The 14,469-nt window shown below is 49.8% G+C and overlaps 1 protein-coding gene across 1 annotated transcript in view; it reads right to left on the reverse strand.

Moving 5' to 3' along the window:
• Positions 1-14,469, reverse strand: part of LOC115332130 (histone-lysine N-methyltransferase, H3 lysine-79 specific) — a 44,243-nt gene that overhangs the window by 13,278 nt on the left and 16,496 nt on the right. Inside the window, 10 exon segments of the mRNA XM_029994418.4 lie at positions 397-561; positions 1,189-1,332; positions 2,072-2,403; positions 3,987-4,241; positions 6,401-6,668; positions 10,540-10,581; positions 11,334-11,440; positions 11,985-12,084; positions 12,187-12,235; positions 14,143-14,261. Coding sequence (XP_029850278.3) covers positions 397-561; positions 1,189-1,332; positions 2,072-2,403; positions 3,987-4,241; positions 6,401-6,668; positions 10,540-10,581; positions 11,334-11,440; positions 11,985-12,084; positions 12,187-12,235; positions 14,143-14,261 — 1,581 coding nt within the window.

A 14,469-nucleotide genomic window follows, 5' to 3' on the forward strand; every position in this document is an offset into this window, starting at 1 on the left:
CTGCCAAACTTGTCGCGGCGAGGGACAATGAAGCAAACAGGACTGTACTTCCCAGTCAGCAATGTTCACTTTTATCCCGCCATAGCTACCCAGCCGCATTTATGCCGAGGTCATCATTGATCCAAACACTACGATTACCAGGAGTGGCTAATGTTTAAAAGAAAAAAGCAAATCAAGCTAAAAGGGGGGTGGCATCTTTCGGGGGTGGGGCATCTCTCGGTACATTGCGGCAGGTGCATCTTGTATTATGTTTGTGCTCTTTCATCGATACATGCACGTTTTCAAACGTCAAACGCATTGTTTCCTCTTTCGCAACCCAATCTCTTAAGAACGTGCCATGCGCAAAACCTGCTTTTTCGTCGAAAGGACGACGGCCATCGGAGGAGGTGGACGCACCTCGACGAATCCGTTGACAAGGTCGCCGGGGGTCACGGGGGCGGCGCCCTTGGGAGTCTGTCGAGCCAGCAGCTCCTCCTGTTGCTCCTCGAGGTGAACCACCTCGCGCTCCAGGGTGGCTGCCTTGGCCTGCAGCTCCTTGTGGCGCAGCACAATCTCCTTCGCCTTCCGGGAAGAGCAAAGGGGGACACGCCCGGGGAGGCCACAGGTTGGAGCGGTTGCACACCGACACGGCACGCGCAACGGCCGACCCTTCCCCTTGAGGCACGTTCACACACTCGCGAATGATTATGACTGCGCCTTAGGGTGTATTCGCACGACAAAGTTTCTCCCCAAGGAAAGGATTAAACGCCACTGAGTTTTGAAATCACGTGCTTTGCGTCATGGATGTTCGCTAATCCCCCAAGCTCGTGGGGAGCTGAGAAGAATCTGTGACCGGCCCACAGAACATTCGTCGTTCTGTCGGAGCGATCGGGCCCGCTGCTTTTGGGGAAGGACATTCCCGAGCCTCTGCTTTATTCCCTGCAAGATTTGTGCTTCACTAAGTCGACGCCAGGGGGGGCTCTTCATCTATCAATAGAAACTCAAAGATAACCCCTATACCCTGTTTCATACTTAATATACAACGCTGTCAAAGCTACTGGCGCGAGCGCGTGGCTTCATCCATGGTTTTGTCTGCGCGAGAATACGTGCGAATGATCAACGAGATCAAGCCCAATGCTTGCGCCAGCAGCTCTGACAGCGTTGCACGCTAAGTGTGAGACACAGTATACATGAAGGGATGCAACTTGCCTTGGTGATGAGGTCGGCCGGCGTGTGGCTCACCACACCCAGCTCGCTCATGCGCGCCTTGAGCAGTACCACGCTGTCGTCGATCAGCAGCTTGATCTGGCGCTCCAGCTGCGCCGCCTTGGCCACCAGCCGGTCGTTGCGCTCCTGAAGAGCAAAGGATAGACTCCATGTTCCGCCCAACCAGGGGTGCAGAGATGGGAATGGGGTGTAGCTGAACGCATTCCCGAGGGGACGAACGAGAAACAGAGCGACAGAAAAGTAGACAAAGAAAGCAAACGAAACGGTAGGCACATCTGTTTTGCTGCAATAAGCTAAAGTGGTTGGATTGCTGGTCGGCTTTTAAGTTTTCTTTACACAGTAAACGAAGCCGGTGTTTTGACATGAGATAAATTTATTGAACACTGGGTTCAATAGGCTGCACGTGGCATATTGCTCCTCCCTCGGGTTTATTAAAGCCTCGGCAGCAATCTGGGCAAACAAGGATCACCGACGTCTGCCTCTTTGCCCCGCCGCTCCGAGGCAGCGAAAACGTACCTACAAAACGTATGAAACGAACCCTCCCGGGACCCTTGGAACTTCTGGTTTTCAATCCCAATCTTCCCGGCGATCCCCCAGCCCAAATTCGGCAAGTAGTTTCGCCGTGCAGGGTCACAGGCGATGAAGCCCCGTGATAAAATCCACACCTTATACTCCTTCCAAGTACAGACCACCACTGTAGGGCGAACAGCCGAGACACATGCCACGAGCGAGTGCTCTGCCGCCATTTTCCAAGCACAAGGGTGCTCGAGGCGGCCTCGTGCATGGGCGCATTTGATGCTACTCGCACGTCAAGCACAAACACATCAAGGAGCTTTAGCAGGCGAAGGTAGAGAGCACCACCTACCCTCTCCCTGGCGATGTGCTCCCGGACCTCCTGGCTGTACTGCTCCGTCCGCATCTGGTTCAGCATGGCCATGTACTGGTTGCGGAACTCGTTCAGCATCAGCTTCAGCTCGGGGGGCTCCGCCAGGGGGGTCAGGGGACGAGGGGGCGGGGCCGGGGCGGGAGGGGGTGGGGTCTCATGCTCCGCCCCCGACTCCAAGTGTGGCTCCGTCTTGATGGTCACCTCGAGGAAGCCCGACGATGGCTCGCCAGAGAGCGAGCCCTCTTCCGTGGCCAGGCCGCCCAGTTTCTGGTCCACGCAGCCGGGCGCGGGCTCTGTGTGCATGGCTGCCGCTGGAGGACCAGAGACAGGAAGAGTTACTGCCTTTCTCGTGTGCTAAGTCCATCCTTGTACATGCGTCAAGTCCATCTTTATAAGTTGGCCAAGTCCACTTCTGAGGTTCGCCAGGTCCCATCTTTGTAAGGCTGCTAAGCCCACCTCTCTAAATGCACCAAGCCAATCTTTGCAAGTGTACTCAGTCTGTCCTGACAACGCCACTGGGTCCGTGTCAGTTTGCGAAGAATAGAACTTTACTGTGAGATATCTGAAATTGCACAAAAAGATATTTTATATTAGGAACAAATTTGAATTAAAAAACTTTCAGCCTTTCCACTCTGGTCAAGAAGGAAGACCAGCGAAGCTGTTATCTTTACGACGTCTAGGACAATGCCTAGAGGACGACGTCAAGGACGACTTGTTGGACAACGTCTAGGATGACCTCGAGGACTACGCCTAGGACGACCTTAGGGACAACGTCTAGGACGACCTCAAGGACGACGTCTAGGACGACTTCTTGGACGACCTCAAGGATGACTTCTGGGACGACGCCTGGAGAAATCCAATCTTTCCACTCTGGCAAAAACCAGAGTTCAAAGGCTGGAAAAGTTGCCGCCGTCGCTCATAGGTGGCGGTAGCTGTCCAGAGTTTTGTGTCGACATTTGTTTGCCCGCAAACAATATACTGGGGAACCTAGCCTTTAACAGCTCCGCTGTAGAATGAGGGGGCACATCTCGGGGCCATTAATGTTATCTGCTACTTTGCATCATACATCGTAGTATGAATGATGCAACGGTATGATAGTTAAGATGTATGGAAGTAGACATTGAATCCATCGGATGATGGATTCAATGATGGGATGATGAGTGAATGCACAGATACGTCTGAACCAAGAAATCAGGCAGCAGCTTGCGCCACGTGGCAATGTAATGGCCAAGGTTGTCAACAGAGCTTTTACTTTTCATTAAATCTAGCATCACCCCGATCTTTGGCGCAATGTGGTGCAATTTTCGTTGATTTCACGCTTTTGGCGCTGCTATTCGCAGAAAATTGTGATTGCATTAAAATGGTGCAACTGGCACAGCTGTTTCACTCCTGGGTGCTAATTACTGCAGCGGATTACATCCTCAACTATACTACCTTCAGTTTCCCTCGGAAGAAAGCTGCATAGAACCCTCTCAAAATAAAAATGTCATATCGCCGCGTGCATGGCTCTGACACAGGCGTCTGGGGTTCGATGCCCGGCGCCGGCCATTACTTTTATTCATTTGTTCGTCTCTGTACTTCCAGAAGATTCGTGTTTACCCTTACCCCGCGCTCAAACATTCCAGGCCGAATGTTCGAGATACAGAGTGCAGTGGAGAAAGAGGCCAGCATGGCCTTGCGAAGTCGGTCTCGCCCAAGCCAGACGGCACGTGGGCACCCCGACGCTTGCTTCTACTTTTTCGACGCTCGTTCTCTCTCTAGCTTCTGGCATACGTTGGCCGACTAAACCTAGATTTACAGTTTAACGTTTGTCTATCCTTTTCCATCCGCGACAGTATCTCCCACGAAAAAATTTAAACACAGCAAAACTTTGCCAACAGAGGCACCAACCCACCGGCACTGGAGGTGCTCAGCACCGTCTGTGCGTGCAGCAGGTCCAGCCCGTTGAACTTGAGGGGCCGCTTGTTTGCCTTGCGGGCACTGGCGGCGCTGGCCCCTCCTCGCTGGGGGGACTTCTTGGGGCGCCCGGGACCCTTGCGGAGGGGCTCTGCCCCCGGCTGGAGCCCCGAGACCACCCCCGTGTCCAGCGAGCGCTGCTTCTGCCGCCGAGGCGTCCTCCGCGGTGCCTTGGGCCGCCGTTTCACCGGCTCTGCGCAGAGTAGCAACACCATAGATCAGGGATGGCCTAACGAATGTATGCAAAGCGCCATAAAGAACCATCTACGCGGAAAAAAGAGAAAAATTTTTCAAAAAGCCTGAATGAGAAAAGAAAGTCATAAAAAAAATTTACAACGAAAAAAAAAATGTAGAACGATGTTTACTCGCGAAAAGAGTTCGTGTTGGCGCCTGTGGGAGCCGCCGCTAGTCACGTGGTAGACCTGTGCACTGCCACGCTGTGCGTCGCAAGTTAAGCTGGAGTTGGTCAGCACCGTCACTGAAGTCCCCAGGATCTCCACGCTGCTGCCACACGATGAGCGCGGCGTGCCGCTGGCTGAACGCGTTTCTCCACGCCGCCGCCGGAGGAAACACTCCGGTGCACCGCCGCCATCAATTTCTGACCGGTGTACAGGTCTATCACGTGATGCTTGCACTCTTTTGGGAGCTTCCTACGGTCTCTAAAAGTTACTTACCGTAGAATACCGCGCATTCCACATTAAGCGCCCATTACCAAATTTGTAAGATCTGAGAAACTATGCACAATACATTTACATGTAAAATTGATGACCGGACAAGCACCCATCCTCCATTTTGTTTGTGATTATCTCCAAAGTTTGAGTGGGCGCTTGCCCGGTATTTAACGGTATTTATCTTTGTTTTAAGGGCAAAAAAAAAAAGATAATAAGTAACTTTTAGAGCCCACAGGAGGCTTCCAAAACAGCGGAAGCACATGACTACAGACCCTTTCAGGCAACATTTCATGGGCGCCGCCATCTTGACGTCACGTGACCCTGCTGCCATAGCCAACCTTCAGTTTCTCGCCGTTGCTCCGCGATATGTGCTGCACCGGCCACCACCGGAGCTTTGTTTTCGTGTTATTTTACATTCCACGTTGAAATCATGTTTTCTTTAGGTCGTTTCGATATTTCTGGCTTTCATTCAATCATTTGATATCTATATTTCAACATAGCACTAGTATTTTCTTATTTATGGAATGGAATCGGAGAGCGAATGGATTGATGATACAAGATTATGGGTCAGGCTTTAGAGACCATGTAAGTTCATCACATTCTTACGTTTTTGTCGCCAATAAAGGGCAGCCAACAACATTGCGACATATGCAGATTTCAACTGACGCAGTAAGGCTATCACAGTAGTGCTTCCCACTGCATGTGTGCGCTTTAGACGTTGTTTCCGTAAAGCCGAACCGAATGTAAGCGACTTTGCGTGGGACGAGACGAGCGATGGAAATTTCTCACTGTCGCCCGTCGTGTCGCTCGGTTTCTGGATTTCTAGAAAACGTTGCTCACCGTCTTGGTCGCTTGCTCCCGTCGCTTCCATGCGCTTTTGCTTTTACGCGTTTCACGTCGTATATACAGCTCTAAAAAGATTTTGTTTCGTTGTAAATTTGTTTTATGACATCCTTTCTCCATTCAGGCAGTTTAAAAAATTGTTTTTTCCTTTGCATATGTTTTTTAAGAACTATATGAAGCATTTCACGAGGCACGTATTTGACAAAGGAGTTCAAAGCAAAATGCAGTTTTCTTTTGTTCTCCATGCACTCGCGAGCGAAGTCGGGCAGGAGCACGGACTTATTATCCCTTTACAGATTTGGTCGAGCGAAATTTAGAGTCACAGACGCGACGATTGCATTGCTCGTCTTTTTTGCCGGCGCCTCCACAATACAATTGCCAGGATCGCAATTCTAGAGATACGACACTCAGCAGCTCCTACGGCACACCTTGTCGCCCCGTCGGGCGCACTCCGTCGCGCAAGCAGGGTCAAGCCAGTCGCAGGCATGCTCCAGACACAGTTTAGCTATGGTGACCAAAATGTGTCTTTGACAGGCAGGTTTAGCATCCTATGACGCCCACACAACAAAGGCTGTCCCAAAGTGGACACAAATTATGTCGCAGAGAGCCCACATATCCCGTCGTCATACGCAGTAACCGCGGCGGTTGGTCGCAGATTTTCCGGCAAAAAAGAGAAGCGAAAGCACACGCTGCCATTGTCGCGACGTGCAAAGTCCCTGCCGTCGAGCTCCTGGAGACACCCAAGCCGGTTCTAGTTCAACAAGGGTGTTAGAAATGCGTACCAAGCACCTTCAAAAACCGCAATCCAAAAGACACCAGAAAGGCGACGGGGGCTCACCGTTCTCGTCATTGCTCTCGTGGCCGCTGCTGAGCCCCGCGGAGCCTGGGGGTTTGCCGGGCGAGGGGCCCTTGTTGTTGCACCAGTCAGACCAGGCGCGCCGCGTGGTGGGGCCCAGCACCAGGCAGTCCTCGCTGCGCGAGTCGTTGGATGACGAGTCCTGGCTCAGGCTGCCGTTGCAGCAGCTCCCGTTGGCCGATCGCTGGCCGTTGCTGCCAGCCCCGTTGCCCCGCCGGCTGCGCGACGAGTTGCTCGATGCGTCGTCCTCCTGCGACCGCCGTCGGTTGTCGTTCTGCCTCATAAAAGGTCGGCGGCGGCCACCAAAACGGCGTCGCGCACCCTCCTCCCGGTCCGCCATTGTTGCGGTGAGCGCCTTCCAGGCTACTGACACGGTACGCTATACTCCGTTTCCTCTTTAAAATAACCCCCCCCCCCCCCAAAAAAAAAAGTCTACTTTGTTAGGACAGGCATGTCTCAAAAGGAATGTTTCTCGAAAATAAAAAAAAATTATTTTTTGCCCAATAGTACCGAATCAGTGTGCGCTACCAATTCGCTGGACCTCAGAGCGCACACTATACCCGGTCTCACCTCAAGAAAACAGCAAGTTTTGCGCATTGTTCATACGCGACACGAAGTACTGGTTGGTTGGTTGGATGGATGGTTTGTTTGTTTAATATTTGTTTTTGTTGGTTGGTTAATTGGTTGGTTGGATAGTTCTTACGAGATTTGGTTGTCGGAGGAAAAAGCGATGCTTTTGGCGTTTGGAACGTGTATGTCTTGATAAGATAACATATATTTAATCTAAAATTCACCTATATATGTCTTAATTATCAACATAAAGGGGAAAATTAGTAATGCTCCGTCCGCCAGGAGCCGGACTTGTTTTGCTACGGTTCTTGAGGGGAAAACAAGTATAGTTGGGTACAAACGCTATCATCATCTCACAAGGGTACAATTTCGGTTTTGCCCGCAAGTAAAAAAACTCGTATTGTCACATAAATATTAAACAAAAAAAATTTTTTTTTTTTTTTTTTGACAAACATTTCTTTTGGGACCTGCCTGTCCTAAACAAGTAGAAAAAATTTTTTTTTTCTTCCTAGGTTTAGTGTTTCTTTTAAAGGTGGTTCCCAGACCTGCGTTTGCTTATAACCAAGTGCGTCGCGCTACCCTGCTATCTCTTACGAGAGAACACCAGTGTGCCTAGATTGCGGAGAGTTTCCAACTGCCCGACCGGGCTCGCAGTCTACGGAGCGTGTTTGCAATACGAGCTGCAAGGAAGTAATGAACGCGTTGATCACGTGTGGGCGTCTCTGCCTTCAGCACCACTTTCCTCCTTGTTTGCAATTCATTGGTAGAGGCGTCCACCACCGAATTGCAAACACTCTCCTAGGTTTCACTTGTTCCCCCTTTCTTAAATCGAGGCTCTCTACACTCGCACGCTGACACCATCTACGAGGTGACCCTTGAACTGCATTTCACTGAAGCGAAGGTTCTTGTGGCACTTGCGACGTCAAGCGTACGTACCAACTACGAGAAATGGTCGCTTACAACAATGTCGAAAGTCTTTCGAGCCAAAAATAAAAAGAGTGATGCACGAAAAAGAAGATAAGTAAATGTACAAAACTGTCAAGTGTTTCACGGCCACCCGACAGATGGCAGTAGCGCATTCTTTTGTCACAAGAGATTTTAAGGCACCCGGTCGCAAGCGGTAGCGGGTGCGTGAATGGGCCTTAAGAATGCATTAGGTGCTGTGTCTTCGATAACACATTGTCGCACGTGCAGCCAAGGTCCAGCGAAGGGCCACGAGCGTGTCCGCAGGCAGAGCATCTACTTCTGCACTCTTAACCCGTTGCCAACTGCAAAAGCTCGCACGTGAAGCAACACCGACTGTCACTAGAACGCCACAAAAAAAAAAAACATTGCTAGGCCATTATATTCCGTCCCATAGGCAATCGTTTCTCAGGTTAAGAAACAGGTCTTTAAACGTGAGAACTTAGAAAATGCATGTGGTGCAAATTTTAACCAGATTTCGTATCAATCTTTTCGTACTCTGCACAAGTCCTGCCAAGAAGTGACTTATTCGTAGCAATCCACTGGTAGTTATTTCATGCCACTGCTCCTACCGTAAAATACTGGGGAACTGCCCACTTTCGGACAAGCGCCCACTCTTAACATTTCCCAAACTTCAGAATTCTAATCATATGTTAAGCAACCCACCCCCTCCAAAGCGCCGCAAATATTCACCACAAAGTGGCAGCTACGAGAGAACCAGCGCAGAGCCATGGGATATCTGCTTCCTTACGATGGAAAGGGAAAGAATTCTTAAGCAAGGGAAACTTAACTGTACCCAAGTGACCTTATCTAGGTCACTTGGGTACAGTGAGAGGTCCCTACAATGCTGGGGGTCGGCAGCCCTGTTGTAGCCATGTCAGGACAGATGGGGCTGAAGATAATGCGGTGTGACAATGAACAGTCCTTGGAAACAAAACCAGTGGTCCCGGGGCTTTTGCGAGACACATCTTGATAAGGTGTGCACGCTGCCGAGGTTCCCTCACTTCTCGCGCACGTTGCCGCCATCTTTGTTTTTACTGCTTTGACTGGACAAGCGCCCATGTCAAGACTAACCAATTTTTCAGTGAAAGTGAGGTGGTCACTTCCCCGGTATTTTACGGTAGTCATTTGTTTCTAAACAATTTTTGTTGTCCAAAAAGAGAAGTGAAATAAATAATGATAAAAAATGCTGCAACCACAACGTGGCATACTGCTGGAAGATCCAGGAGAGGTACTCCGTCGTCGAACAAGCCAAGGCCACTGATTTTATAAAAAAAAATGCTGTCAAAACTCGATTAAAACCTGGCTTGCAACTATCAAGCATGGTTCTAAATTGGCCCCTTGTACAGACACGGATACAAGTTATGCAACTTCCCGCTTTGTGGCAAGGTGCGCAAACTTGCACCTGTTTAGTCTGTAGCTCCGCTTCAACAAACAGCCTGGGCAGTTTGCACGATGCCCTTCCTCAAAAGAGAGCGGTCAATGGCCTAAGCTTCTCCAGATATTTTTTTCAGCCCATCAAATTGGCGCAGCATCCAAGGCGGGACCGTGCGTGCCGGTTGGTCCGAACATCGAGGCATTGGCTATGACAATGTGAGCTCATCTCAGCACAGGTCTCAAAAGAGGAAAGCACAAGTGAGGCATTTGTGATGTTCAGAAAACGAAAAAAAATGTGAGGTACGTGTTTGCAATCTGTAGCTGCCGAAGGCAGCACGAGATAACAGTCTTGCCGTGAATGGCCAGTCACAATTTGCTCTACTTGCTCTACTTCTTCCTGTTCACAAAGGGTGAGGCTACCTTCCAACGGAGCAATTAAATCGAGGTCGCACTACAGCCGAACCTCGTTATAACTTGGGTGCACAGAGGATAGCCAAGTTACCACGGAAATTGCACCATGTCTCTACGCAGACAACTAACCTCCACGTCTTATATTCATGTCGGGAACGGAGGCACAGCTTGTGCAGTCAGCCTTACGCCAACATTAGGAATGTGCAAGCTGCATAGAGGCCCATTGGCATAGCGCTGTCTTGCTTACGACATGTTGTGTTACGAGAGTTCCGCCGGAACGTCCGTGTAGCCAATTCAAGTTGTAGTTTTGCATGCAACGCTTGAAGCACAGATGTCTAGGTAGGTAGTTATTTTTATACACCACAATCTTACTCTAACTTGTGCACTTCACTGAAGGCAAAAACCAAACACTGCGAAGCACGTTCGCGGCACGTTAGAAACACGGCCACGACCGCTCAACGCTCCTTGTCAGAGTAGGCCCTACTCAAAGGGTTCGCAAAGCGTTTTAAGAGTGTTCAAGCTAAACAGAGCATGCAACGAGCTTCTTTATTACAAGGCACTCTCACATTACGCTCGTGCAAGTTAAAACGAGGTCCGAGTGTACCACGCGTTAGAAGCTGCCAGTCGTCCAAGGCTCCGTGAGACAATCTCCTTGAAAGCCCAATTTGCAATGGAAATTCCACTGGGAAGGTCATTGGCATCCTGCTTTTTTATTTTTTTTAAGTTGTTTTTCTTTGATTGCAATTTCTCGTTGCACCTTCCCAGTAACTAAAAAAAGAGGTCAAGAGCAAAGGCCTCACCCTCAGCTTAGGATTCTTGAGTCGCTGAAAATACTGCTCAAGCTGAAAAAATTTAAAAAAGGGCCACATTAACAGCGAAGAACACACCAGTATCATCATCACCGTCATCACCACCACCACCACCGGCACCAAAGAGACGTAAAAAGGGTATAGAGATCCTCGTCTGCCGGAGAAATGCAAGTTGCACAGCACTGGCAGACGAGGAAAAAAACCTCGACCCTTTGCCACTCACAGCAAGGCAGAGATCGTTTAGGTTCACAAGTTGCCAGGCAGTTAGAAGGGTACCCAAAGGGCATTTTTGCCACCTGTGCTGCGATGACACAAAGAGTAACAAACTCCCAAACCAGCATTCCGAAATGAAGATCAATTTGGGATTTAAGCTGATGCTTTAAATTAATGAATGTGACTATTAGACATCAGAAGGAAGAACAGCACCTAACAAATATTACTACCATCATTAGGCACCAACTACTTATTCTCAAATCAAATCACATAAGAGGGCCAAAGGAAAGCATGCAAATGCTTAGAGGTCAACGTTTAGTCTAGACACTACAAAAACCAAGATCTTCAAAGCTGTCCTAAGCCTGCTAACTTTGCGACAAGCTGCAAATTACTCGAGATATATAGACTTTATATCCCACTTCTAAAGTGCAGTGTGCCGAGTTTTCACTAAAAGTTGATTCCAAAAGCCCATTTTTAAAAGAAATATTTCCTCCGGCCTACAGACACAGAGGAGAAAAATATTTCCAGCCTACAGACACAGAGGTTAACAGACACAGAGGACAAGCACTGACCTTTGCCCTGTCGATGAGATGCATGTAGTAGGAGACTGGCTTGCCAGTCCACGAGACAGACCCTTTCAAGGGCTGGATCTCCTTGACGTGCATGATTGTGCCGATATCTGGACACGTGGAACCGTTGGGTTAGACTGGCGCTTCGGCAACCTGGCTTAAATTCCGTGGCAGCAACAACGACACAATGAGACTTCCGATTGCACAAGTCGTACAAAGTCAACGAATTAACTATTGGCAGTGCTCTGCCTCGCTTGAATATTTACACGGAGTAAAAAGGCGAGAGATATTCGAAAGAAAAAACAGTGGCATCGACAAGCGTCCTACGAAGTGTCGCCACAAGCTTCAAGCGTGCACGCGCTGCTAAAGCACGGCGGAAGGCGACAAGCGCGTGCCAGGGGCCGAGCCCCTAAAGAAATCGCCTGCTGTTCTCATCCTGGTAGTCACTATAAAATAGCAAGGACTACCAAGCGGTAGGGGGCTGAAAAAACTATCACAATGGCACATTCACAAATTAAGGGCCAAAATCAGTTTAGGCGAGTTTCATAAAACAATACCAGACAAATAAGCAAGAAATAAGTTAATCCGGAGGAGTTCCGTCAACACCGACGACGTGGCACCGCTCGGAAAGTAGAAAAAAAAAAAGGTCCTCACCACTCAAGTTTCTGTCGGTGATGCGGAAGTTGAGCGGACAGAACGCCTTGGAGGAAACAATCCGAGAGCCGTCCTTCAGCTCGGCAAACCTCTCTTTCAGCTGCGGCGGCAAAGCAAAGTATTGGGGGTGAACTCGGTTCCAACCCATTTCAAGGGACGAGAAAACAAGAGAGAAGCTCAACGCAAGAGGCGTCGGACGCACCATGTGATCGACCCGGGGTCCAAACGCAAAGTTGTTGACGAAGATGATCCTGAAAGAGACACACAAAGTGCATGTGACCTTTAGGTAACATTGCCCAAATGAAACTTGGAGAACTTCAGTGACCTCTTGGCCCTTCGACGATCAGCAAGAACACCTTTGAAGGTCCCTGCCTAAACGCGATACCGCGCACACCGAGGGGGGGCATTGCTACGGGTGCTCTGGTGGTAGTGGCAACAGGAGAGCGAGCTCTATTTGCGAGGAGATCGAAATATAGGGGGCGCTCTGACCCATTCGGTGTCCCCGCATTTCAATGTTTGCCCAACACAAGGTCTATGGACATGCGTGCAGGTCCTGTGGGCACGTCCACGTCGTCTTCTTCAACAGAGCGTGAGGCACAGTGCAGCAGAACAATACTTACAATAAACGAAGTGGAATTTATTGCTAGTGCCAGATCTCTCCCAAAAGCACTGGTCAGAGAATGCGAGCTTCACCCGCTTCGGCTTTTGTGCTGGGCACATGCACCATGCATGCTGCATTGTTCATGCAGGGCAGAGTGGTAACAAATGAGCCCTTTCCCCCCCCCCCCCCCCCCCCCCCCCGAGCAACTGGAAAAAAACGTTCAGCCTTTCCACCCTCGTAAAGAAGAAAGATCAGCGGAGCTGCACTCGATACACTGCCACAACGCACACGCGCCCAATTCCCGCTATTTCTAGCCTGACACGCCGCCGATCGTGGGTACGTCTCCGGCGAACCAGAGTCGGTCGCACACGGCTCACGTGACGCCGAACGTGTTCTCCACTAACTCCCTCTGGAACCTCGCCGTCGCACTCGGGAACTGCTCAGCCGGCGTGGAGTGCAGTCATCGCCGGGCCTCGCGCTTGCGCTCGGCCTCCGTGGCACGATCGTCGTCCGTGGTGTTGGCCCGCTGGCGCCCTTTACATTGCTGGTTCTGTTCTCAGTGGCGGCTTTCCAGGCGAGCGATGTGCCCTTTGGCAAGGGAATCTGAAGCGCTGGACGCAGTGGAAGTCGAGGCGCAGCGGCTTTGCGGCGATTGCGGACCCATTCGCGCTGCTGCGTACGTCGCCGCTCCTTCCACAGCCTGTCTCCTTTCGCCGAAAGGGCGCGCGGCTGACCCATCGTGAGTCCAAATCGAAACTGATAAGAGCACAGGAGCGTAGGAAACAGCGCGCAAAACAGACGAGGACGAAGAAACAAACGTGACGATCGCTGTGCTCGTTACGTGTGCTTCTTCTTCCTCGTCATCTGTCTTTCGCGCTGTTCCCCACGATGGATTCTCACCAACGCGCCCAACTATCAATTCTTCTATGATAGCTGGAAAGGTTGCCGCCATCTACGAGCGACGGCGGCAACCATACTGGGTGTGTGCTTGCCGCCGTCGTTTATAGATGGCGGTAGCTGTCCAGGTAGGTTTATGTCGACATACCGGACACGATCCTGGGAAACCTAGCCCTTAACAGCTCCGCTGTAAAAACCGACTGCTAAAAACTTTTTTTTTTATAGAAAAAATGAGACAGTCAAAGGATTAACTTAACAACGAAAAGCGAAATCAGGGAATTGCCGTATCAACCTACAAAAGACCTGCAGGTCGCAGCAAAATAAGCTTAATAAACGAATGATTCATTTTTTATGCTTTACAATTCGACGAGACAATAAAATGACACTTTCGGTACGTAAAAAAGTGCCGAACAGTACTTTTTAATTATGGACTTGCACGACAATATACAAATGGGGCATGTGAATGTCGTTAAAAAAAATCGTCAGCTGCCCTTCGCTATTTGCTGTTCTGAACTGCATTACACTGAAGCTGCATTAAATGTTCAAAATACAAACTTAGAAAAAAAACAAAAAAACGTATAGTTATGATTTTTTTTTGTTGTCACAGTCAGAAATGTGACTCTGCAGCAGGAAGGGGGAGAAGGAAGAAGGGTGACTCACGAGGAGCTCATCACCAAATCTCGGTGTGCATCGTGCAGGAAGTCGCCCTTGATGAGCCGATAGTCACCGTGGGTCTTGCCGTACCACCGCATCCAAAACTGGAAGTTGGTGTCCATTGACTGTCCGAAAAAAAAAAAAATAAACAAAGAGGTCACCCTCCTCCAAAAGGTCAGAAGAAAACATTGGGCATTGCAAATTTCGAGAGGTGTGGCCTTCAGAGGAAGATCTGTGGGCAAAAAACTTTGCAACTGGTGTTGCACGGTATGCGTTCATAACTATGGGGGAGAACATTTGCACAATTGACATTTCGCAGTATTTTTTGAGTCG

This window comes from Ixodes scapularis, unplaced genomic scaffold (assembly GCF_016920785.2).
Source record: "Ixodes scapularis isolate PalLabHiFi unplaced genomic scaffold, ASM1692078v2 PGA_scaffold12__126_contigs__length_90152505, whole genome shotgun sequence".
Taxonomy (NCBI): domain Eukaryota; kingdom Metazoa; phylum Arthropoda; class Arachnida; order Ixodida; family Ixodidae; genus Ixodes; species Ixodes scapularis.